Here is a 24,508-nt window from a genome sequence, read left to right on the forward strand (position 1 = left end):
TCTACCCCAATGCCAGTAGAACCTCATTTTAGAAACCCTGGGCTAGAAGGTGGATGGTGGAAGGTCTTCTGTCTTGTCCTTTGAATAATGGAAAACAGGACCAGTTTCCCCATGATATCATACAGGCACAACCCCTAAAGCTTAGGAAAATGTTTAAGACCTGAAAAAGTGATAGGTCCAGAAATTATAATGGAAAATCAACTTAGTCACCTATAACTCAACCCATGACAACACTTGAGTTATATACAGGGTACCCCAAAAGGAAAACTTTTGTAATGAGTATTTTGTAAATAAAGGTACATTTAGCTTCAATTTTCCATTTCCCCTCTGGATGGCAACTTTTGGGACACCCTGTATAATGTAGCACCGGGTACACATTAATATGGTTGATATATTTGGGGGATCTCTGAAAAGAAAGAAACGTAGAACCTATGAAGGTGCTAAAACAGCCCTGCTAGAGACTGGCTGTATCTTCCTAAGAAAGATGAGGCTAAGAATGCTCGATTTCAGCCTCTATTGTCCTCTTTCCAACACTGTTTCTCAGGCAGGCAGACCCTGCCTCCCCTTCCTACATCTTCAGCACCACGTGCAGCCTGCAGGAGGCAGGAAGAACTCAGTGCACACGCGATCCTGCGTGACTGCCTGGAGGAAGGGGTAGGGCTCTCAGATTTGCGGGGGGCCGGGCTGTCGCCTGAAGCTTACTCAGGCCATAGTCCCTTTCGTCGGGGTCGCTCTCGTGTTTCCTCCACCGGCAACACAGGTGCTGGAAGATCATGGTCATGTGGCTGAAGATGATGAGTGGCGGGGGTAAGACTGGCCTTTCATGGAAGGTCATGATGAGCTGATACCGCTGGAACTTCCACACTTGGTTGGATATCGATTTTACCTCGAAGAACGTATTGCTGAAGTAGAGACCAGAGAGAATCAAGTGAGGAAATCCACTGTTTTCTGAAGCATCAGCCCTCCCCTTCCCGCCGGCCTCCCCGGCCACCCCACGGCCTCCGAAGAAGGATCCACTCACTTGAAGACGGCGATGAGGAGGTTGACGAGCAGGATGTTGGCCACCAAGAGGTAGCAGGCCATGATGGCCGGCACGATCCACGCTCCTGTCTTGCAGGGGGGCAGCTGGATGATTTTACCATCCTCTCGGGTCTCGTTCTGTCCGCAGGGAGCTGGAGGAAGCAACACAGGCACGAAATGAGAAACCGTGGCTATTCGATTTGGGGAAAAAAAGAAAAGACTGATTGGAATGAGGGTTTTAGATGGAAGAAAAATACAGCCATCTCCCAACAAACAAAAAAGTTCCAAACAAGCCGAGATTGAAAAATGAAAGCTTCATGAATACCTCCAGGGGCCAGAGGGGCCTGGGTTCTGCCTGTCTCCCCCTGGTGTCATCCGACAGGAAGAGGGGGTGGAGCTGCCTACTCACTCACCCTGTCCCCAGGCCCCTGCACTGGGCGAGGGGCGCTTGGTGTCCTTCGGAAGCCTGGTGAGGGCTTTCCTGGGAGCGCCCAAGTTGCAGAGAGGCTCGCCACCCCACAAGTTACTTTCAAAATGTGCTGTGGAGGCCGACAGCTGTAAGAGCAGCGCATGGCAGGGCTATTGATTGGGAATTAACACCAGGGCAGCTGTTAATTGCTGCAAGAAACAACCTGGGAGCTCCGAGCTAAGGATTTGCTGTCTCAGTGCAGAAGGAACAACACAGGGCAGCGCCTTGGGAAGCATTTAGAGGGTTTGTCGCTCTGTGCGCCTGATGGATGGGATTTCACCAGGAGGGCAATGAGGGGTGATGGAGCGGGACCACGGAGCCCGCGGCCACCCGCTACCCGCCAGCAGCATTTCCATTCCAAAAATGTGCTTTTTGGGGCACAGGGAACAAAACCAAACTGCAGTGGATAAAATGGGCAAACGGGGGGAAAAATATCTGGAGGTGGGGGTGAGGAGGAAGGTGATGTGTGGGACTGGGTGAGCGTGAGCAATGTGCTAATGAGATCTGCTTGGAGTTTCCGCGTAAATGCAAGGGGGAAATATCCTTGACAAAGCTTCTTAGTACTGCACAGACAGTGTGGCTCCAGGAGCCAGATGTGCCCCTCAGGTGCCAAGCAGAGGTGAGGTAGCCCCGCTTCTCCAGCCCCTCATGTTGGCTTTAGAACAGGGTCCTTTGTGTCTACCTGTTACAGGGGGTGGCGGGGAGTGAGGAGGAGCGCCAAGAGGTGTCAGCAGTTGTCACAGGCTGTTTTTGAGGATCTGCCAGGAAGGTTTGAAAAGTTGACCCAGAATCTACTCAGCTGGAGTACCTGGCAAGGGGAGTCCACTCCCTGCTCACCAGCAGAGTTTCCGTTGCTAGGCTGCACACTCCACAGTGGCTCTCAGCCCCGGCTGCCCGGGGGGTCACCTGGGGAGCTTTAAAAAATCCCAGTGCCCAGCTCGGCTCCAGACGAATGAATCAGAATCTCTGAGGGTGCCCCAGGCACTGGCATTTTTTTTTAAACTCCTCAGGTAATTCTAAGTTGCCATGAAGGTGGAGCCCACTGAGCTAGAATTAGGCTGGAAAAATTATGTAATTTTTGACATGCTCTGAAACCCAAAATTCGTCTTCTCTGCCTATGAGGGTTTTAATAACGTCAGGACACCAAGGCTCTGTTTTTATGGCTAGAAACAGATGGCCAAAGTGCTTCCTTTGGTTTGGACAGCAAGATGACTGGATGTTGGAATCAGGTGTTTTTGAGGAGCAGGAATCTTTTTTATTATTGCCAGTTGCGGCACTAAACCCCCAGGATAGCACTGTAAGAGGTCCTGATCGTTTCCTCCTTTGGAAGGAACACCCAGTGACCGAGGCCCCTGACTCTGAGGGTGGCTGACCTAGTGCCATGTATTGCCACTTCCCACCTCTTTCTGAGCACAAACTGGACTGAGTTCCTTGAAATGCCACGTTCTCTCTTACTTCCTGATGTTGAACCATCTTCTTCTTCTTGCAAAAGACCCCTCTGATACCTTGCTCCCACCTGCATGCGTTGCCTGAGTAGGTGAATCCTACTCATTCTTTAATGCTCACCTGGCTTCTGATTTCTAACCCCTTCCAGCCAGGACTGCGGTAGGTATCTTCCTTACAATCCCAGAGCACCTTCTGCCTGCCCCTTTGGGAGTCTCTCCCACCGTATTGCCATTACTGATCTACTCATCTGCATCCCACACAAGACTCCCTAGTGGGGAAATTGCTCTTTAAGATTTCCCATCCTCTGGCTCAGTACATACACATGGCACCTCCCTAGGCATCCAAACATGATTAATGGGGAATGAATACAGGAGATTATGGGGACTCAATCTTGCTCTGGAACACTAACAGACGTTTCCCGTATCTGCACAGGCATGATAGTCCTAGCTCTGAGGGGTCCTTGGCTCCTTCCTTAGGTCCTTTCCAGAAATCCTGCCCTTGGCTCCACCAGACTTCAGGGCCTCTGCTACCCACTTGGCCTCAGGCTTCATGGAAGCTTTGCTGTGCTTTCCTCTCCTCTGCAAAGCTTCCCCCCACCTACTCTACCCTTTTCTTTCTGGCCTGTCTGGGGGGCTGGTCACTCCTCTAGTCTGCCCTTTCCTCTGGCTCCTGCTCAGATCTCTATGGGAAAGCCAACAAAAGCAGCAGACATAACTGCTCAAAGTAAATTACAAAGCTTATTCAATTTCTACAAATGTGGTCCCTGATCTCCATTTCTCGACTCCATTCTGAGAGAACGTAAAATAAACTTGTGAGAGGCAGAACTCATCCATCTTGCTCTTTCTGATCCCATATTGAGTGAAGGCCACGCAGACACTTCCTCCACTTTGGCCCCTATTCCCAGCAGAGAGGGGAAACCAGGGAGAACAGTAGGTGCTTGCTGGTTTCAAGTGGTCCATGCCCATGTGCATGAACTTTCAGAGCAAGCTGTCTGCTCAGTTCCTCCGAGGCCCCCACCAGCTGAAGAATTGGACCAGCTTAATACCTTTATTGAAGATTTGATTTTATGTCAGCACTGGGAACTGCCTGCCAATTTGGGGGGTACTAATTTGTTCCAGCTTTCCCCACCTTTTACTCATCCTGCCTTTATAGAGGTGGTGTTAATTCAGTGGTTAGGAACATGCGTTATAATCAGGCAGACCCGGATTCAAACCCCAACTCTACCATTTTCAAATGATCTGATTTCAGCTTTGTTTGTGAACTTCAGCTTCCTCCTCTGTAAAATGGGGTTAGTAATCGTATATACCATGGGGCTGTCAAGTTCATTACATGAGATAATGCATGCAGAGCACGTAGTTCAGTACCTAGCACACAGCACTCAATCAGCATTAGCTGATGTCATTGTTAGTATTGTTATTTTTATAATTAATAGATTTGAAGCTTCTCAGGGTTGGGGACTATGTCTTATTCCTCTTTGTTTTGCAGTCACTAAGCATAGCACTTATTCTACAAGCATTTATTGAGTGTTACAATAGGCTGAGTACAGGGCATATTGGGAATCATAGACGTCTCCTGCTGTTAAGGAACTCACAATTCAGGAGGGGGGACAGAAAGGGAACAGAACATTGCATTGTTGTGTGATGCGAGTTGGGATGGGGTTCTGAGAAAGCACTGTTGTTTGAGCTGCTGTAGTCTCTCCAGCCTGGCCACACAACCGTTGAGTGGTCAGAACTAGCCTGAGGAACATCTAGGTTCTAGAGCAACAAGTGCAATATGAATGAGATGATCCCTGAGACAGAGATAATGGCAATAAAAGTGAATCATTAAGAAACAGCCTTCATTTGGTAATATCAGCAAAGAAGCAGTGAACATTATATGCAGCAGTTAGTGCAAAACATTGCTCTATAATGGCTCCTAATGGCATCCTTTGCACTAGAAAGTGCTATGATTCAAACTTACAGATATCTACCACTGATGAAGATGAACTTGTGCCTTAAAGCCCTGGAAAGAAGCAGATTTCAAGATGGGGAGAAAGTTATCTGGATTATCATGACACCAGTATCTGGGGGCTCATGCCCCAGGGACAGGCACCCAAGATGGCACATGCATGGATGTTTAGGAACATATGGGCTGGTGGTTTCTACTGTGCCTCATCCTTCCATGATTTTGGGACCTGACATTTGGGTGGTTTTTCTCCCAGCCTTCTGGCAAGAAGTATGACATCTGTCCAGAAAGTATCCAGCCATGTAACTATTCTCATTATGTTAACAATGGCTGGATACTTTCTGGACAGATCTCATAAATGCATAGTCACTACCACTTCATACCAAGTGGCATGTTGTCATCTGCCTCTTTACTGGTGACAGTCAGTGCAGAGTCCCTCTAGTGGATATTGGCTGGTTCCACCTGCCTAGTATGTATTTTCCCATCCTGTTTTTCCTTTGTGAAACCACCCCCTCTTCCACTCTCAGTCCATGAAGTTTGGGTGAAATGAACTCCAATTCTATATCTAAGAGAAGATTAATCATTGTGTTTTACCCCAATTGCAGTGATTGGCTTAGGGATGGAAGTGTGATCCAAGCCTGACCAATCAAGGTCATTGAGCATCAGCCTTGGGACTTTTGCTGGAACTAATATAGAAGAGCAGCTCTCAAATTAGTGGTATGTGCCTGTAATCCCAGTTACTCAAGAGGCTGAGGCATGAGGATCACTTGAGCCCAGGAGTTTGAGGTTGCAGTGAGCTATGATACTACTGCATCATGGCCTGGGCAACAGACCAAGACCCTGCCCCCCTCCCACACACACACACAAAAGAGAAACTCTTTTTACAGTGCAATGTAAGGTTCCAAGTGGAGAGGGCCTGCACAAGACTGACTCAATCACAGAGAAGAGAAATTGCTTCCTGAACCAGCCATGCCTAAAACCAGTCCTCTTCAGTTATATTATACAAACCATAAAACTGATTTTTACCTTAAGTTAATTTGAGTTTGGTTTCTGTCTTTTGCCATTAGTCTTGACTATACAGTCACATTCCTCCCCTCAACCCCCGCCTGCCCTGACCTCTAGCCCCTGTCCACAGGCCAGCAGTAATAACAGATGTTCATGTTTTGGGCACCTCACTCCTGAGAGACTGCATTTGGAGTCTTGGAATAGCATAGAATGATTGGAGGAAGGAACCTGGGGTGTTTAATGTGACCTGAAACCAAGGTCAAATGAGTGTCAGTGTTTCAGGAGCCAGAGGCCACTGTTGCTCCCCTTCCTCCCCAAATCATAAAATCATAGCTGAAGAGCTCTACACTGATACAGCTCCGTTTTGTCCAACTGGGGTCTCTGACTCGGAAACTATGGCTGCAGATTTGACCTATTATCTAATTAGTAGGGTAAATACAATTAGGAAACTTTGGTCAGGCATCCAGACACAGCCAGCTATCCCTAAAGTGAAGAAAACTCATTCTAGAAGCTAGTCATAGATAGATTAAGCCATGGAGCTTCCAGGTGGGGTGCAGGTACAGAGTGGGAACCCTACGTCTATGCAGTTGTGGCCAAATTAGAAAGGATCAAACATTTGAAGGTTCAGATTCTCTGTGGTTTATTGATGGGGGTCACAGCGACACACTGCATCGTAGGAAGCTGGAAGTACTGTTTCTGCTAATTATGCATTCATAAGTAGAAATGGATGATTGGGCTCTGGAACAAACTGATAGGCTGTGCAGGCACAATCTGGCCGAATTATGTGGATGGTGGTAAGAAAGCCCTCCCCGTACATGTTGTGGAGGTTTTGGAGTGCAGCCTTTCAAGGGCTGGAATTTTTTTTCACAAATAAGCTTTCATAATAACAACAGGATAATAAACAGCATTCCTTACTAGAATATAAGCCTGACAGGACAGGATTTTTGTCTCTTTTGTTCACTAAGCAAAACAGTCTCCAGAACATGCCTGGCACATAGTAGGTGCTCGATAAATATTTGCTTCATTGGATGCAGGCACGAGCTCCCCACCCTATACGCATGGCCTACACTGTCAGGCATTTCTGTGAGTGTTACACCTGCTCCATTTTACTGGGTCAGGGTCTATTTTCCTATTGACTTCAAGACCTCATCAGGTGCCACTACGACTTGCCAATATAGGATGGCCCCTGTGAGAGAAAAAAAATGACAGAGGGAAAAAATAGATTTTGTTCGTTTTTGCTTTTTGGCAATTGCCAAGGTTAAAGCAATATGCCTGGTCTTTGGCAAAGGCTGTAGACAATCTCCCTCTGGGTGCTGCCGTGTAAATCTCCACAGCAAACCAGCCACAACACCCCACCTTGCATCCGTGGCAGACGCTGCCCGTTAATCCTGATTCTTTTTTCCCTTTGAGCCAAGATGTGACCTCAGAATCTTTCTCAAGATGAAAATTCTCATAGCACAACCAAGCAACTGAAGTTGACACAAAAGATGGGGCCTTTCTCTTTGCCCCTTTAGAATGGGACTGTGAGGGCTGGGGTGGAGGATACCTCTGTCCCTCTCTTCAGGATCCTCCTCAAGCCCATGTGGCCTGGGGACACGCGATCTGTACCCCCTGACAGTTGCCCAGGAACCAAAAAAGGGTCAAAATCCTGCTTCTCTGAGATGTTGACACTTCTGACCAGGGACTGACCCGAGAGGGCTGTGGGCTTCTCCCACATACACCCTGGGCCCCAGGACCCTGCCCACTGCCTATTCTAAAAGACAGCTTTAAAAACGGTGCTTCTCCAGAAAATGTTGATCCTAGCTTTTCCTTTTTCTGGGATCCTCCAAAGCGCAGAAGAGTGGAGATTTGGAATAAATGGCTGAGGAAAGCATGTGAAGGGCCGACCTTCATGCCAGGCTCTTTACATTTGGCCGTCGCGTTTGAGCTTCCCACCAAGCCCGTAAGAGATGCATCGTCTTTGTCTTACAACTGAAGAACCATGCACGAGGGGTGGAAGGCCTTACCCAACATCACACAGCTGCTAAGGGATAATACCAGAACCATTCCATTTGTCCAAAAAATACTGAGTTCTCGCTATGCGCCAGTGGCAACTGGCACTGGAGATGCAGTTACGAAGGAAGCAGAAACGGGCGCTACCCTCTCTCTGACCTGCCAGTCTGTGTGTCTTCCACTCCACCTCACGTGGCCTTGCCAGTGTAACAATACTAGTGACCCCCTGCTGCATACTTACATGCAAAGCCCTGTGCTAGGAGCTTTATTTTTGTCACTTATTTTCATCTTTACAATATCTTGACATGATAGATGTTGTTATTCCCATTTTACAGATGAAGAACCGAGGCTCAGAAGGCTCTAGTATCTCTGTCACTATGTCAGAGGCAGGAAGAAGAGAATCAGGATGTCACACAAGCCTGCTGAACCACTAAGTCCCTTTTCTCTGTACCCCTGAGGAAAGAGCCAACATGGGGTTGAGAGGAATCTCTCAATTATGGACACACGTAGAAACTGTTCATTAGACACCTGACTTTTTCTTGTTCCCGTCGACACAAGCAACTTGGCCTGAGCGGTTCAGATGAAGTGACAAGCGTATGGAACACTTTGGAGTTCTGAGTGTGGAGAAAGAAATTAGGTTCATGTAACGGGTATCAGGTGTGGGTACTTCTGTCCCAAAGAATGAGATGCTTGCCCTTTTGATTTTATCCTGTGATACGCCCAGAAAAGAAATGTTTATTTACTAAATGCGCACACCATTTTGTTTTCAATAAGAGAAATTTAAAATGAAACACCAGCCAATGTCTGATATAATCAGCATCATCCTTAAAAATATGACAAAGAAAGATATTTCTTGAAGAGGGCCCCTGCCCTGTCTGAAGAAATGTCTCAAAAGCTTATTCAAAATCACAGGCAATGGAATAAATATCTTAGTTGAATATCTGACATTTATCCTATTTATCCAACACGGATGAGCAGCTCAGGAAGTCCAGGATGAGTTTAGGACACAGAAACAGGGCGTTACATAACATTGAACTAGGTAGTAAGAAAGTGATGACCTTGTCAAGCCTCTTTTGATCTTCCTGACTCCATTAGGGAGAAAGAGTCAGTTTGCACATACTATCTCTGTGCCACTTTCTTCACGTTTGCTAAATTCCCTTTCTAGGAAAGTAAGGGCAGGCTGAAGGTTCAAGCACTGGCTAGAATTTCATAATAATGTAGTGTTTTCATTCTGTTTATTTTATGGTTATCTCCTTTTTATGTCAAATGATGCTGATTTGCAACTTAGGGCCATAATATAAATTTTTAATAAACTGAGTTTTAAAAAAATGAATCATTTTTAACTAAAAATATTAAGGAGTAGAACAGAGCTAACAAAACAGTGAATGGGGGTATGTGACTGACTAAGGGTTGGGAAATGCTGGATTGGATGATCTCTAAACTCTGTCTATTCCAGATATTCCATGAAGAGGTGCAAAAAACTTGAGTAATCCCCAAAGTGAATCATCTATCCCAGGAACGAACTGTAGGCCATTTGTAGAAGCCTTTCTCTTTCCACCCCTGGAAGAGAAGCAAACAAATAACTCAGCCCCACTGCATGAAATAGAACCCAGCCACCACCTGGGGAACAGAGGAGACCAAGGACGGAGCCTCTAACTTTTCAGGGCCATCTTAGCCTGCGGCCCACCTACTGTTGGCACAGAGTTTCAGCTTTGAGCTATTCAGAGCACACTGTTAGGTTGAATGTCTCATTTTTAAATCCAGTGAATTAGAAAGTAGGATGTCACAAGCCTGCTGGATGTTGGCAGGGTGGGATGGGGTGGGGTGGTGTGTTCTAGAAGAGAAGGAGAGAGAATTTGATTCCCTCTGTTACCTTGGTTCTCTGTTCTTGCTATCCTATATATCTAGTTTTACCTACAGACAAAATTGTCATTTATTTGAAGAGAGCTCCGAAATTCCAACGTTGGTAGTTCATTATTTTGTATCAAGAGTTAGTATCAGCAAGATTTTGTGCAAATCTTGTTGGGGAAGAATATATATCTATCCTAGTCTGTTGTACACGTCAGTGAGTTTGCTGCCATGATGTAGCAGATTGATAGTGTTAATAGCCATAATTTCTCTCCCCTCCCTGTTCCTGAGCTCCTTTGCTGGGTAATTTTAGAGTTTCTCTCACTGAACAGGTGGGATCTATTTCCTTGACCCTTGATTCTGAGTTTGGCCATGTGGGTTGCTTTGGTCAACGGGATGTTAGCAAATGTGACCCATACAGAACTTTGGAAAAACCCTTGAGTGTTTCTGTTTCTGCTTTTCCACCTCAGCCGTCACCGTGCGAGACATGCCTGAGCTAGCCTGCTGGGGCACGAAACACATGGGACCTCGGCTCCCAGTTGCTTGTGTTGTCTGAGAGGAGGCCATTCTGGAACAGCTGATGGCCAGCTGACCCTGGCATGGGATCGAGCCCAGCCAAGACCAGAAGAACCATCCAGACAACCCACAGCCCTGTGAGCTCAATACATGCTTATAGCTTTAAGCCACTGAGTTGTGGAGTTGAGCTACACACGCTCAATTTCCTTTGCTCTCACAGCTGGAAGAGGCAGCCCTACGTCCTTCAGGTGGACAAAGCCCTTTTTCTCATTTCTTCACCTCCCCTTCCACCCAATTCAGGCCACAGCTGATTGGAGCAGATCCCATCATTGCCCAAGGAGGAGCGAGTTCACTGAATGACCGGTGACTAAAAAGACTCTGTCTTTAGAGATAAAACTGAAGTGCAGAGTCTTTAGTTAGATGATGGCAGGTACTTAATTTAAAGATCATATAAAATATAAAGCCAGACCACAGTGCTCATATAAAAGTAAACGAAGCCCTCTGAGAGAGGGAGGGGGGAGAAGGGAGAGACAGCAAGAGAGAATGAGAGAGAAAGACGATTGATGGATGGAGCCTGGAGAGAGGTAGAGAGAAAAGCAGATGAGCATGGTTGTGTCTTGAGATTCTGACTTTCCAAAACCACTTCCAGTTTTGTTCCCAGTCAGCTCACATCACGCTTTGTTTTCCGTCTTTGAATGCCTCTGTGGTTTCCTCTTAGATGCTTACAGTCTTTCTTTAACCTAATTTGAGTGGCTTTGTTTTCTTGCAATCAACATTTTTCCTCTAGTGGAGGACACTGTTATTAACACCTTAGAATCAGCTTCTTTGCCGAGTGGTTTCCTCAGAGGGTGCAGAGACCCAGAGCTCTGGGAATGCTGGGGGTTGGGGGTGGGGGCACTGAGGAGGGAGGGGGCGGCTCAGGGCAGGCTTGAGAGGTTGGAAATAAAACCTGTTTAACTCACAAGTTTCTTGTGGGTTTGCCTCGTCATCATCATTACACATTCCTTTTGATATCCGCTTAAACTGAATAGGATTAGGTAAGCTATTTTCTTCTTCAAACCAAAAACAACAAAAAAATTTGCAGAGAAAACGTCAAATAAATAATGTACTCTTCCAGATTTCTGTGCTGCTGTCCACCTCCTTGCAATTCTTGACTGTGGTGGTCTCATCACAGCTCCTCAAGCTGCAGCAATACGCCTGTCAGAGCTATGAGGGCAGGAGGAGGTGCCCCTTCCTTCACAGGTGGGGCGAGCTCAATTGCATTCTCACTGTCTTGACCGAGGAAGATTTTCCCTGTGGCCCACACCACTTTAGCCTCACGCCACATACTAAGGAATATGCCTCTTGTTTTTGTTTAAGATGGGGTTTATGATTTTTCAGAAACCCATGCATAGTTAAGGTATTCAGGATATTTGAAGAGGGAAGAGCCAGGGAGGCTGTCTAATAAAAAGAAACCAGCAATCTCACATCAGGGCTCTCTGTGCCTAGAAGGATCATTTCAGTGAGCCAGACTGCTTAGCTATGTGTGGACACACATCCGGGGACACGAAGCTGTACCAGCTCCAAAGAACTAATCCATGGCTCCCACCAACTCCCATTGGATTGTGCCCAAGGGGTTACAGGGCTTCTACAGAAACCATGAATGTGGTCCCTAATATTCAGGAACACAAATATAAGCAAACACAGGTTCCCTGACCTTACTCCAAATCCCCTGGTAGGTGACAATGCAGGAAACCCATTTGTGCTCACCGCTCACATGCCTAGCTCTGATCTGTCTGATCTGCGGACCCTTCCCTCTGTGCCCCTCTTCCCTCACTACCCTCCGGATCCCAAGCTCTGTTCTCCCTTCCCACTCCTCCCTGTTTCCTATTAAAACTCGAGTTTTCCTCACTTCAACTGATGCTCCTCCAACAGCAAGGAATCCAGTCCATGTTCTGCCTGGAACCTAAGAGGCTGTTGGCCCTCGTGTTGTGAATACGAGTCCACCTGTATGCTGAATATGAACACCGCCATTACGGTGAAATAGCTGGGTGACAGTACACCCTGTACACTGGACTAACAGTGTTTGCTTTCCCAGAGCAACACTGACATACATCAATGAAAATGAAACAAATAAACATTTTCATCTTGACAGATTTATCTGTTAAAAAATAATAAACTCAGATGCTGATCAAGTGGAGAAGTGGGGTGGGGGCACAGAAGGAGGGAAAGGATCAGAAGGGCACTTGGCGGATCACCATGGTTTGGGTATTTTAAGTAATTACATTATCCTACATTTCCCGTTTTGATACTACCTGCAACTGATTCACCTTGTTATTCCTTGAAGTCACTAGACACAGGCACTAACCTTGGATAGGTTCAGTTTGAGACCCGGATCTGGCACTTTGCCATCTATGTGCAACTGGGTAAGTCCACTGATGTGTCTGAGCCCCAGTGTCCTTACCTCTAAGCCTGATGTAACAACGGTAACAGAAACAATGATAAGAGTGACGCTGACACATGCCCAGCTCCCCTCATGGCTCAGGCAGCAAGTATTTATGGAGCCCCTGCTCCGTGCCAGGCACCGCTTGCTCTAAGTGCTCAGGATACCTCAGTGGGCAAAACATCAGAGCTCCCTGCCCTTAGACAGTGTACGCTGGGGAAGGGATGGTGGCAGTGACGGTGGGTGGACTGAAAATTGACGACAGCATAATAAGTAAGCTAAGGGAGCTGTCAGGAGGTGGTAAGTGCCACGGGAGCAAATAAAGAGTAGAACACAGGGTAAGAAGGATCGCAGGTGGGGAGGTGGGGGCTGGAGGTCGCATTGAGAAGGCAAGATGTGAATAAAGACTCCAGTCTCAGATGAGGGAGCTGGCCAAGAGGGTCTCTGGGGAAAGGGTGCTCTAGGCAGTAGGCCCTGCTGGGGCAGAGGCCCAGAGGCGGAAGCGAAGCGTGCCTGCTGTGTCTTGTGCATGCCAGCAGGTCCCCTCTGAAGCAATGCCAGGGAGGGGGTGGAGAGGAAAGGGCACAAAGGGGTGGGCAGGGAGAGCTTGGGAAGGACCTCAGAGCACCCAATCAGGCTCCACGGAGGTAAGCTTACATCCATAAGGCATTATTACTTCTTGTAATCCTTTACTGGGCTTATTACAGAAACTGAGTAATTCCTCTTCATTCCCTCCATCTCCTGCCTGATGTTTTCTCATGTACTAAGAAAGCCCTTGCTTCATTACTTCTATTTTTCCCGATAGATCTTCAATGTCCTTAAATGGAAGGGGACACAGCCGGGGTCCCCAGGTGGGAGGACTGAAGGCGGCTGAATCTCGGTCCTGTGCAGCCTGCTTTTCACGTCCCCCTCCCCTGAGGAAAGGGAGCGCTAATGGCAGTGGGTGCCCAGGCTCAGGTTTGCTTTCAAGCCGCCCCCGCACACAGCTGTCCTGCCTTTATTGGCCACACAGCAGTCTGCTGAGGGAAAGCTGATTTCTAATCTGATTTGAGCAAAATCAACCTTTATAGGTAGTTGAAAACCTCACAGTATGAGGCTTAGGAGAGGGAACAAGGTTCTTATCGATGACATCAGAGCACAAGCCCAGCTTTCCCCACTGCAGCTAAACTCCTTAGCGGTTGCTGCTTAGCACAGACAGTTCACTGCACCTGCTGTGTGCAAGAACAATAAGCTTAGGTACAGGCCAAATCCGCCACTCCTTAAGCACCTTAACCTTTTTCGAGGCAGGAAACCCGACCCCAAACTATAGCCAGCAGTTAGTCTGAACATTTTCTGGCCACTTTTGCTCAACAGTGTGCATGTTCATCATAAAGTATGTGAAGAGAAAGGGTAGATTTAAATTCTCATTTGCCTTCTTCATGAAGGCAGGAAGGTTGCTCCTTTTTTTTTTTAAGTGAAATAGATGGTTTGCAAAAAATCTGAATTTTTCTTTTTGGTCTGGAACACACACACACACACACACACACACACACACACACACACCCAAAGATCAACTCAGTGGATCATATTCATTAGAGTATTTGAAAATAAGATGGCTTCACTTTGCCATCACACAAATACTCCAGAGTACAAACTGGTGACATGTGAAAGCTGACCTACATTTCTCTTTTTAAAATATGGCTGTCACATTTTTAATAAGCTAATGCTTCATGTAGTGCCATTCTGAACAATGCTGTGAGTGGCATTTCCTTTGGCCAAGTCGGTCTGAATAGACCTGTGGGAAAATCCTAAAATGAAACCACAAGCAGTATAAAAATTGGCTAGTTTCTGAGTCCTGCATAGAAAGAAAACAAGTTGGGAAATAAAAAAAAAAGAAAAGAAAAGAAAACGAGTTAGGCTTTTCCCACTGATATCCCTTGCCTAATTGTGAAACAAAAGCTTTTTGCCGGGCTCTGATAGATCAGTACTCGTGCAAACCTGGGGACCAAACTGGGGGAGTTTATAAAAGAATGTTCTGTCTTCTTTTCCCTACATCTTGTGTAACTAGTTAGTAAAGATGGGACAGCCAATGTCCAGGCTCTGTGCTGCATTCTCAAGGTCATGCAAATACATGCAAGCACACACACACCAAACACACACAGAGGAGACAGAACAGAGAGAAGAGCAAAGAGCTAAAAGAAAGTTATGGGGTCAAGTCCAGCTTGACTTCTAGTTAACTAATAAGATATAGGGGAGTAGCCTCATGCGTGCATTGTATGTGTGAACTGACTATGATGAAATCTGTAGGTAAGATGCAATTCTACTTCAGGCGTCCAGTGGAATGAGAGTGATAATTGTTCACTGGGGCCACAATAGGACATGCCAGCATGCACAAACATGAGGAAGATGGACAAGTTTTTCTCTTTCAAAGAACAGGCTTGATATGGATCTGATGAAAGAAATTTCCAGCTCAAGCACAGCAAGCATCTATAATTATCTAGAAAACACTTTTGGTTACAACCATCCTAGAGATGGACACGTCAGTTTTCTGCCAGGTGCTTTCACAGATGTAGTATCTCATTTCATCATCATAGTAACAAACACATTTTAAAAAGGGTATTAAGATTATAGAGGCTGCTCTTTAAGACAAAATGGCATAAATCCTACAGGAAGGATTTTTGACCCATTCATTTACTTTTCAAAATTTTTGTTTCAGAAACACATATTAAACACTTGCCATATTCCAGGGGCATTATTCTGCATACTTATAAATTTCAACTCATAAAAAATATGAGGTGGGTACTATTATGTCCATTTTACAGATGAGTAAACTGAGACACAAAGAGGCAAGTACTTTGCCCAAGAATACACAGCTAGTAAGAGGCAGAGCCTGGATTCAAACCTAAGATTTTATCATCTCAACAACCACATTGTGCTATTTCTCATGGTGAGGAGTTCGAGGTTATCTTAAAGGCAGAAGGTTTTTATTTATTTATTTATTTTAGAGATGGAGTCTTGCTCTGTCACCCAGGCTGGAGTGTGCAGTGTATGATCATAGCTCACTACAACCTCAAATTCCTGGGCTCAAGCAATCCTCTTGCCTCAGTTTTCCCACTAGTTAGGATTATAAGGACATACCACTACACCTGGTTGATTTTTACATTTTTTTGTAGAGTTGGCTCTCACCTCCCAAAGTGCTGGGATTACAGGCGTGAGCCATTGCACCTGGCTGGCAGAAGGGTTTGAACATCCAGATCTTTGCATTTAGACTTTCTTTATGTTCCTTTCTTTTGTTTGGGTCAGTCATTCTCAAATAGTGACATTTATAAGTAGTACTCTTTCCACATTTTAAAGGCTTTTGAGGGTAAGTTTAACCATAAGTGATTTTGGCCAACATGCTTACTTTGGAAACACCTCTATGTTGACAATATATTCTATGTAAGTGGAAAACTTATCACCACAAACATAATGAAAGAAACTAAAAAGCCCAGTCTTCATTTTAACTACTGTCCAATAATTCCTTTGGAAATGAGTACACTGATACTCTTTGGAAGGGGCATAAACAATTTCAGGCTGGGAAGTATCATTTATATTGTGTTGGACAAGGTGATTTATGCCATAGCCTCAAAGCTCAATATAAGTCCTTTTCAGGTCTTGTTTGTTCTGAGTCTGTTTTTAATCCATGGAAACAGAGACCTTTCCATTTCGCTAGACAGTGTGCATGGGCCCAAGAGTAAGCAGCCTGCTTAAGCATAGCTATTTGCACATACCCTGGCCAATAGCATCATTCAGCATAGTAGGGCTGGGTTTGCAGTAGGATCTCTGTTAAGAAGAGGGTAAGGACAAGCATAAAATAAAACTTATACAAGCAATGAACAAAACAAAATCTTGTTTTGCTGTGTGTCACAAAGAATGGCCTATTATTTTGTGTTACTAGGTGATTGAAAGAACCAGTTATATCAACGGTTGCCATGGATATGCACTGCTCCAACTGGTCCCAGATTATAACAGGAACCAGACATTGAGTTTCAGAATATAAAGCAAAGGGATTTGGCTTTATCTCTTGGTGGAAGTCTATGTGTTAGCATCTGAGATCAATCAAGATGTTACCGTGTGTCCAGTTCAGACTTAGTAAAAAAAAAAAAATGGATGTTCACAATCATGTTTGTGGGTTTCAAAATTCAAGAGATGGATTTGCTCTCATAGAATTCTAATAACAATGGCAGGTATACAGGGCCAGGTGGGCAAGGCGGTGCCAATAATATCTTCATGGCAGTGTTCTTTTCACATAATTGATTAATTGATGTATTTTTGCTTCTGCTTTGTTTAGGTCTATCTCCAGTCTAAGGTATGTTTCCATGGAACTGACCCAGAATGTTGGTGCATGAGCAATTAATTTGCTCTATTTTGAGATTTAAAGAGATAAATTTAAGGTTACTTCCATCTTTGTGTGCATATGTTAGTCTGAAATACTTCATGCTCAAGATTGGAGTTACTTTAGACTCTGGGACTCTGTATTTTTGTAGAATCTTCTTGCTGGGCAATCCATAGCTAGCCTAACTTAAGATATTGTACACATGTAAAAATAATGGAATTGCATTTTTAAACTTTATAATTCAGATTATTTGGCTAATTCAGATTTATTAAAACTTGGTACTTAAGATTAGTAAAATTTGGGTTCTTCTTATTAGATGATATTTTTAAAAGCAGATTTGCTGGGAGAGCAACAGTCATTATTTTTTTTCTCTCTACCTGAGAGAATCTTAGGCTAAATTAAGTAGATTGAATATTGGGCCATTATGACATGACCCCTTAACTACTGGAGGAAACAGATCCAGATACTGAATGTCCATTGAATGGTCAGTGAATCATTTGAGAGTGGGGAAAAGCTATTTAATTGCAAACAAAATACAATACTGATTCCAAATATCTCCAGCATGGAGATATTCCAAGATCTTTCAATCTTTCCCATTCTCTTTCTTTCCTTTTGCTTTATTGTCTTTCATTCTCTCTTTCATTTCCTTGCTCATTTTTTTATTTTTTTCACCTTTATTAATTGGAAGCTACCTTGCTTATCTTTGAAGAGATTATGAGGTAAATGTTCTATTCCACCTGAATAACAGTATCAGTCATTTTCGGCTGGCCAGAAAATGTCTCCCCCGTGTGTCCTGCCAAATGCAAAGCCCATAGCATCTGTCTGGAGGTTTGGCAGGAAAAGTCTCTCCTCTCCAGACTGTTGATCTCCAGCAAAAGCCCGTCTCAGTCCAAATTCTGCCAGACCTACGAACACACAAGAGACAGAGAACACAGGACCCAGGCTCTGGAACCAGTGGAGGTGGGTTCAAACCTCAGCTCTGCCATTTATATAAGCTCCATCTTAGTAGCTAAGGAGGTCTTAGTCTCTCCAACTATAAATTAGGCGATATTCGCAGCTACTTTAAGAGTGCTGTTACGAAGACAAATGAGTTGTTCATGATACACATAAGGCTTTAGCACAGTGCCTGCCACGCAGGGAACACTCAGTAAGTCCTGGGAGAGGCCCCATAGCTTGGAGGCTCAGAGCCCCCGGCTTCTGAGCCAGCTGCCAGGGTTCAGAGTCCAGCTCTGCCTCTCAAATAGCTGTGTACAAATTACTGATTAGGTTAAATATGAACTATATGAACTTTCTGAGAATAGACCACTGTTGACTTACAAAAATGGCAATTTCATAGGGTTCTGTATAATACATAGGTAATATTTTCTGTGCTTCAGTTTCCTTACCCACTAAACACAGGGGCAATAATCCTATCTGATAGGATTATTGTGGGGATTAAATGAGTTAGCAGCCGTAAGACATACAGCACAGTGCTTGATATGTAGAAAGTGCTATTTAGGTATTTGCTAGTGTTGTTTTTATTACCCTGGCATCTCATCACTGCCTGACAAACTTTTCCCAAGAATAGCCTGTTTATTAATCCCTTTTTGCTTCTGTCAATCAGCCTTTCTGTGTTGCCGGCAACGTCCCTCTGCTCCTCATGGCCTGGCTCAGTTCATCTGATTGGCCGCCCACTCCGTGTCCTCGGGTCTGCCACATCTCTTGGCATTTGTGTACTCCCTGGGGACCTGATGCCTTAGGTTAGCTGGCAGCAGTTGCGTGCTGTCCTCGTCTTCTTTGTATATTGACCCTGGAGCATGAGAGCTCAGGAAAGATACAATGTTTCTTCTACTTTAATTGTCTTTTCATGTGATGGTGATTTTATATCTTTAGAAAAATTCCTTAAGTTATGTTCAAATGTGGGATTCCTACTGCTTTCCTATGCCTTTTTTTTTTTTTTAAAAAGAAACCAGACTTTAAGAAAACTTAAATAATTTCAGACAGGAAAGTTGCAGAGATAGTACAGAGAGTTACTCCTGTTCTGTGTAACCCTTACTTAGCCAGCGTCAATGTCAAAGTCTTACATAACCATTGCGCATTTGCCAAAACTAAGAATTTACATTTGTGTATTACTATTCTTACATGACTATTAACTAAACTCCGGACTGGCTTCAAATTTCATTAGTTTTCCATAAAATCCTTCCTGTCTTCCCGGATCCCACATTGCATTTTATTATCCTGTCTCCTTAGTCTCTTCTGGTTTGTGACAGTGTCTCAGTCTCCCCTTGTTTTTCATGACATTGATGGTCTTGAGAAGTACTGCTCAGATATTTTGTAGAAAGTCACTCATTTTGAGTTAGTTTGATTATTTTTTTCTTCTCGTGATTAGGCTGGGGTAATGAGTTTTTGGGAAGAATATCACAAAGTTGAAATGCCTTTCTCATTGTGTCATAGCAGCCTGTAAATTATACCAAGATGACTCCTCACTGGTGATATTAGTCTTGATAACTTGCTACATTATTTAACAAATAGAAAATTTGACACAGAATTCTCATATGTTAAAGTTACCAAGAGACCATCTGAAGATAGTAAGTAGCTAGCTAGATTCCTAAAATCACAGCACTTGGAAGCACTAAACAGGCTTGTTCAGTTGTTTTCAATCTTATCAGACCCAGCACATCTTTTTCATAATAAATATTTTCTACTGCCTCCTTTCCTCTTCTGAAATGAAATTTGTAGATGGTATAATTTACCTGTACACATAATCACAGAAAAATCAATATGCAGTTGTAGTTTTAATATACAGGAGAAATAAAAGGAATATGATTTATAATAAAATATCTATTTCAATATACAAAATCTCAGGCATGACTATTCCACAAGCCGTAGTGAAGTGGTCAGATGCTTACATCTAAATGAAGAATTCCCATGGATAAGACAGACACAAATGCAGACGAATATAAGGCTCAAAGACAAGGAGCAGCGTTGTCATTGGTGAGTTGATTTCCTGAGATGCCAAACAACCCAGGGGAAAGTTCCAAAGCAAACAAAATACCTTCTCCCTCAATTTTCATGGTGGTTTCATTCCTGGAAAAATTCAGGACTTATTAAAAACTCGCAAAAATATTGCGCATTTAAAAGTAAAATGGAGTTAGGCTCAGATAATTATAACCAGGTTTTTCACCTACGTGAATCTCTGTTGGGACACTGGAAAGCCGTGTGGACAAAGAACAACGCTTTCACTGTGGGAGTGTCCTGTGCACTGCAGGACACACACCGACTTGGGCCCTGGCTACTCAATGCCAGTGGTGCCCCCAACCCCAATCAGGAAGGGCAAGCAAAAACACCCTTCGAATTTCCAAGATGAAATTTCCAAAATCTGGAGGCCGTGCTGTGCCCCAGTCAAGACTACCACTGCTATAATTTAAGTCCAATCACTTTATCTCATAGCCAGGAGCTGGGTTCAGGTCCACGTAGCCAGCACATTAGGGCAAACTGAACCTGCCAGCTCCTAATCTACAGGATCTGGTGTGTGCTGAGCCCTCAAAAATGCCTATTGGTAACCCTTGGATTGATGCTGAAATGTAGGTTAAGCCATGTGATTGATGTCACATGCACACACAAACACAAGCATGCACACACACACCATCACCACCGCCAACAAAACCACCAACTCAATTCCTGCACAAAATCCTTCCTAGGGCTCCCATGGAACGTAGGAGATCATTTAAATCCTTTTAAGGCCTTGCACAACCTGGCCCTCATCTGCCTCTCCAGCTTCATTCTGTACCAGTTTCTTCCTCGCACATTATGTGTCCACCCTGTTGGTCTTCACTCAGTTACTGGCAGGAAGAGTTGCCCTCCCTGCTGCTTCAGGGCCTTGGCGCAGACTGTTTCCCCTCCCTGGACTCTTCTACCTTTTGCCTGGCAAACTCCTGCTTATTTTGCATAGCTCGACTTAAAAGTCACTTGCTCGGAGAGCCTTTCTCTGAGTCCCCAGTATGTCTCCTTGCCAGATGTTCTTGTAGCACTCTGTATTTCTTGATCACACACTCATCAGAGCTTATGATCAAGTATTTATCTGTGTGATTCTGGGTTTGATATCCGATGCCTCCACTATGCTGTGAGCTCCCAAGGAGACAGGAGCTTCGTCGGTTTCATTCATCACTAAACCCCAGTACATAGCAATACTGCCTGTACAGGGTCGGTTCCAAATATTTGCTGAATCCATGAATGGATGAATAATTGGGTTAGCTGCCCGGAATGACTTTCAGATTGGCTGGAAGGCTGACACAGTGGGGGAAACACAGTCATGATTTTTCATGAGGAGCAGCAGCATAATACCTTGCTTCTATTTTGCTATGAAGAGAGAGAAGCGTGCCATTTGAGACTGCTTGTTTTGGCTTAGTTGTTTCAATGGGCTTGGCTTTGAACCAACACGATGGAGTAGAGGCACCTAGAAGGCACCTCACTGTGTGGACTAGTGAAGGCTCCTGCATCTGTCTGGAGCTGGCTTCCCTGCTGGAAGGGTCTGGAAGAAACAACAGCATTGCAAACTTCAGCTTTATTGGGCTCAACCCTACAGATGCCTCCACTTCATCCTTCCACTGTTATTACCAATAACACCCGATCTCTGAGTAGCCCATGACATTGTGCCTTTTGTTTCACTCTTCCCCAAACTTTGGTCTTTGGGTATCACTTTCATTAATTTGGCGCATCTGCAAATTACCAGTGCTATTATTTATTAATGTTTTTCTTTGAATACATTGCAACCTGACATTAATTCAGATTTTAGCTTCATCATAAATAAAATAATATGCATGAACTCCTGTATTTCTTGGGCTTATCATGCTCGTTTGGGAAGGAATGCTCTTTTTCTTAGCAGTGTTCCTGTGTGGGAGGCACACCCAGGCAGACCTCCTTACTGTCCCCAATCTGTTAAGAATACTGAAGAACAGAGAGTTCCAGTAACTTCTGTAAGGTCACTTGGTTAATAGAGATGACAGAACTGGGATTCGGTGCCTGACTCTTGGCTCTGTCTTGGGCTGTCCGTGTCACACTAACTCAAACCATTCTTTGTTTTGTTTTTTGTTTTTCCTTTTATTCCACGTCAGACAAGAAATGTGCTGACGTGGTAACAAGGTTTGAGGGAGGCACATCTCACACAGGCATGTGAAAACACAATCATCACGCTTATGAACTGCAAAAGGATCTCAAACCATTTTTAACTGAGTTCTCTACCCACACCAGGCACTCCACCACTGTGAACTGTTGTTGGATTAACGATGACTTCCAAAAGCAGACTATTCTGTAAGATTTTTTTCCCCTGAGTATGTTACATCCTGTGCAGCGTTGCTGACATCTTGGGGCTAATACTTTTTAGCTGCCTCTTCCCAATTTGTAATTTTCTGACCCACTGATGGGCCATATCTCATTTGCAAGTGCTGCATTCTTGTTTGCATTACTAAGAGGCTCACAGTTTTTGTGATGGACGCCATTTTGACATACTTGTAGAGACAGATGAATCTCCTCTTGAGAGGTACGATGTATTTTTCATGCTACAGTGTCTAATTCATCCATGCTGGGTGCTTCTGAGACTATCCAAGGTGTCACTACCTCAATGCCATAGAAACCCTCTGGGAGGCCACAAGAAGGCTCCGACAGTGGAGGCAGCTCCTTTCCTGATGCTGGAAACCGCTGGCTTCTGGGAGATTCTCTCCCCTCCCTCTACCCTACTATGGCGATGTGCTCTTTCCTGAATAGTTGCAGAGTTGCTAATTCTGTCCTTAAATCCAGTCCTAATTTAAAATTAAACCACATATTTGAATGCATGACATGTTATACCAACTTTAGCTGCCACAGATCTTAAATACCAGTCACACTGGCATTCTTTTTGATCCTGGTCAAACACTTCTAGATCATTCTTACCACAAGGCTTTTGCAATTGCTGTTCTCTCTGTCTGGAATGTTCTTTCCCCCCGCTCTTGTCACACCTATTTTCATTTTTCACATTTCAACTCAGTGTTATCTCTTCAAGGCCTTTCACTGACCATCCTACATAAAACTGTACCCTTAACTCCTCATCCCAGTAACTCCCTATCCTACTCGTTGGATTTATTTTCTTCATGGAAGTTTCTACCACCCCAAAGTATGTGGTTCATTTATTTACCTATTGTCTGTCTCCTTCCTGCCTACCCCCCACACCCCTAGCAAACAGTAACCACTGTGCACGGAATGCCAGGGTATCTCTTATCGCCCTCTCGCTAGTGACCAATGGGGCCCTTGATAAGGGTTCGTAAGTAAATAAATGCATGAAATGGTCCAGGTACCGCAGTGAGGTGCAGAGAAAAGAGCAAGTCTCTGGAGTCAGATGGAAGCAGCCCTCTGTTATAACGCAGAAATTAAGAGCGTGGGCCCAGGAGTCAGAGGGGCCTGGGTTCCAGTGCAGCCTCTGCCGCTTTGTGGCTGTGTGTTGTAAGCAAGTTCTTTCACCTCTGCTCTGTATGTACATCAACAGCAAATCGGGACTGATGAGTCACAGTCTATCATGTGCCTGGCCTGGTGCCAGCCACTGTAATAGGATCTTAACAAATGTTAATTGACTTCCTTTTCCTAGAAATGTCACAAGAAACTCAAGAAACCCAAGAGGCAGCCTTTGTAACACACTAGATAGTTAATGGAGAACTCAGGCCTCCCTATATTCAATACAATGTGCTTAAGCACAACTGCTGTACATTTTGCAAAAAGCAGTGACATTTGCAGCACTTGGCTATCTTATGTAGACTCCTGATAGGGTTTATAATCTTAAATCCACTGAAAAGGACCCAGTCTTTTAGCGCCTGACCTGTTTGATAGAGGTGTCCCCCGCCCTGTATATTCAATTATTTGCTGTAGAATAGAACCGCATGCACCGTATATAGTTCCTTCGGTGGCTGAACATTATGTTCCTCAGGTGGCCTAAGTGACTTTGAAGTACTTGTCAGCAACTGGCTTTCCTGTAACAGTACTGTAACCATTCAGCTCACAGTGACATTTTACTTCTGAAGCCCTTGTTCAGAATATTAAAAAGGGCATGCAACAGACTTCATCCCTTGGCCTCAGGGACTGTGATTTTGTGAAGCTAGCCCATGGTCTACTCGGGGGAGACACGCTGGCTCCAGTGAATGTTGAAAAGCCGTTTTGAATTTGGCTCAGTGGCATTAAGTTGGTCAGTAAATACAACGATTGAGTCTGTTTCATTCCAATTGATGAGCTGGATTGACTGAACTGATTCACCAGGATGTCTGAAATCACTCCCACCACTTTCTTTGTCAATGAATGATGATGCTTTTCTATCAGAAAAAAAAAAAAAAGAAAGAAAGAAAAGACTATTCAAAGTTGGAAGGGAAGTTTTGCAGTTTGCTAGGTTTCACTTGCATCAGCAAAATACTTGTGAATTCCAAATGGATGAAGGCCTCTGGGTTCTTCTCATTCTTCGTAGTAATGACAGCTGGATTTATTCTATCCAAAACTG

At 44.5% G+C, this 24,508-nt stretch overlaps 1 protein-coding gene and 1 non-coding gene across 2 annotated transcripts in view; both read right to left on the minus strand.

Annotated features, from left to right (window-relative positions):
• Positions 1 to 24,508, minus strand: part of TRPM3 (transient receptor potential cation channel subfamily M member 3) — a 504,274-nt gene that overhangs the window by 16,238 nt on the left and 463,528 nt on the right. The window contains exons 23-24 of the mRNA XM_045563926.1: positions 1,022 to 1,172; positions 703 to 902 (exon numbers count right to left, since the gene is read on the minus strand). Coding sequence (XP_045419882.1) covers positions 703 to 902; positions 1,022 to 1,172 — 351 coding nt within the window. The remainder of the gene's footprint in view (positions 1 to 702; positions 903 to 1,021; positions 1,173 to 24,508) is intronic.
• Positions 22,104 to 22,207, minus strand: LOC123646803. The gene has a single exon (XR_006738051.1). It is a non-coding gene; the product is annotated as a small nucleolar RNA U13 (small nucleolar RNA).

Source organism: Lemur catta, chromosome 10 (genome assembly GCF_020740605.2).
Source record: "Lemur catta isolate mLemCat1 chromosome 10, mLemCat1.pri, whole genome shotgun sequence".
Taxonomy (NCBI): Eukaryota; Metazoa; Chordata; class Mammalia; order Primates; family Lemuridae; genus Lemur; species Lemur catta.